The 1,527-nt window shown below is 56.9% G+C and overlaps 1 protein-coding gene across 1 annotated transcript in view; it reads left to right on the top strand.

Annotated features, from left to right (window-relative positions):
- Window positions 1-417: 417 nt before the first annotated feature.
- LOC123158711 (aspartic proteinase Asp1-like) overlaps window positions 418-1,527 on the top strand; it is a 5,601-nt gene continuing 4,491 nt past the window's right edge. Inside the window, exons 1-2 of the mRNA XM_044576601.1 lie at window positions 418-491; window positions 737-866. Coding sequence (XP_044432536.1) covers window positions 418-491; window positions 737-866 — 204 coding nt within the window. The remainder of the gene's footprint in view (window positions 492-736; window positions 867-1,527) is intronic.

Here is a 1,527-nt window from a genome sequence, read left to right on the forward strand (position 1 = left end):
GGTTGAATGCGCGTTCACCTAGCCTGGTCCCGGCTATATAAGCCGTGCTCCAGCGATGCACATCCACACCTCCTTCTCTTCGATCCCCTCCCCTCTCCTAGCATGTCCTCCACCTCTCTGAGCCCCTCCTCCTATAGCGGAGATGCCGTAGTTGCGGTGGTCCACTTCGACAGGCGGTGGTGGTGTGAGTTCATCAGTGGATCTTGGTGCCACCGCCTGTGCTCTCCGAGTCCCTCGGCATCCACTGTAGTCGGATCTTTTGGCAAGGAGGAGATCGTCCTCTCCTTTGTCGACTAGGAGGACCAGCAGCTGCAGCAACACTCAGAGCAGCGTCCACGCCTCCTCGCGGAGGCGACTTTGATGGACGAAGAAATAGTCAGTCAGATGGAGATCATGATGGAGTGCTCACTCCATTAGATGGTCCCGGCACCACCATCGCCGGTGTGGGTCCAGGAGGATCCACCGTACCCGCCGCGCTACCGCATCAAGCCGTAGCCGATCCCCCCTCCCCCGCCACGGCTATTCAAGGTGGAGCCCGCCTCTCACCTGCGCGACCGTGGACATGACGTCCAGATTGGACGCCGCGTGAAGGACAGTCGGCTTCTCCACCGGTGCTCAGCCAGTACACGTGCACTAATGGGCCCGATTCGTCTCCTTGTCGCATCCGCCGCCAAGCCGTCGAGGATCTACCGCCAACCATAAGGAAGGCACACGGTCGTATCCTCCATTACATCAGAGACAACAGTGTCGACGGTACCTTGGGCACGAAGGTCCTCGTATTCGAGGAGGAGCAGGTGGCGTGGCAGTGGGTGTGGTACGACCGGTGCAACGCCGTCCGCCGCACCTCGTTCGCCAAGACCGACAAGGTGCTAGAATAAGTGCTCAACAACGCGGAGCTCGTCGTCGTGTGGGACCTAGACCGCTCCGTCACCAGTAATGAGACGAACGCCAAACGTCGTGGTCGCATCGACTGCGAGATCGCCAAGTACGGTGAGGAGTGATCTCTTTGCGAGAGTATGAGACCTCTAACACCGGCAAGGTCAAGACCACTGCCAAGCCTCTGCCCATGCCATCGGCACTAGCCGGGGCGGCACTCCGTACCGCACAGGAGGAGGCGGAGCGGCTATGCCACGAGTGGCAGGCAGCCTCTGAACAAGGCTGCCGCGGCCCTCTAAAGGCCTTGCGCCGCTGGAGGGACGACGACGATGACGGCTATATGTGGCAGGGCAGGGCCACCACGCGTATGAAGTTGTCGTCCGGTATAGAGTTTAGAATATTTTTTAGCTTTTAGTTAAACGGTCAAACTATCGACATTTTTATGTAAATTACCTCCGAATTTTAATGAAATCCGCTGTATTTGCACGAATTTAATCATTTTAGTTCAAAAGGTGGTTGAAATGTATGCGAGCAATGTTGGATGGCCTGCTCCCACATCCATGTCCGCGGACTGGTCTCCCTGTGTACGGACACATGCCGAAGCAAATTTGAGGGTCTGCATTGCAGATGCCCTAACAAGGTAAAAAAAAA

The sequence above is a fragment of the Triticum aestivum genome, chromosome 7B, assembly GCF_018294505.1.
Source record: "Triticum aestivum cultivar Chinese Spring chromosome 7B, IWGSC CS RefSeq v2.1, whole genome shotgun sequence".
Lineage (NCBI taxonomy): Eukaryota > Viridiplantae > Streptophyta > Magnoliopsida > Poales > Poaceae > Triticum > Triticum aestivum.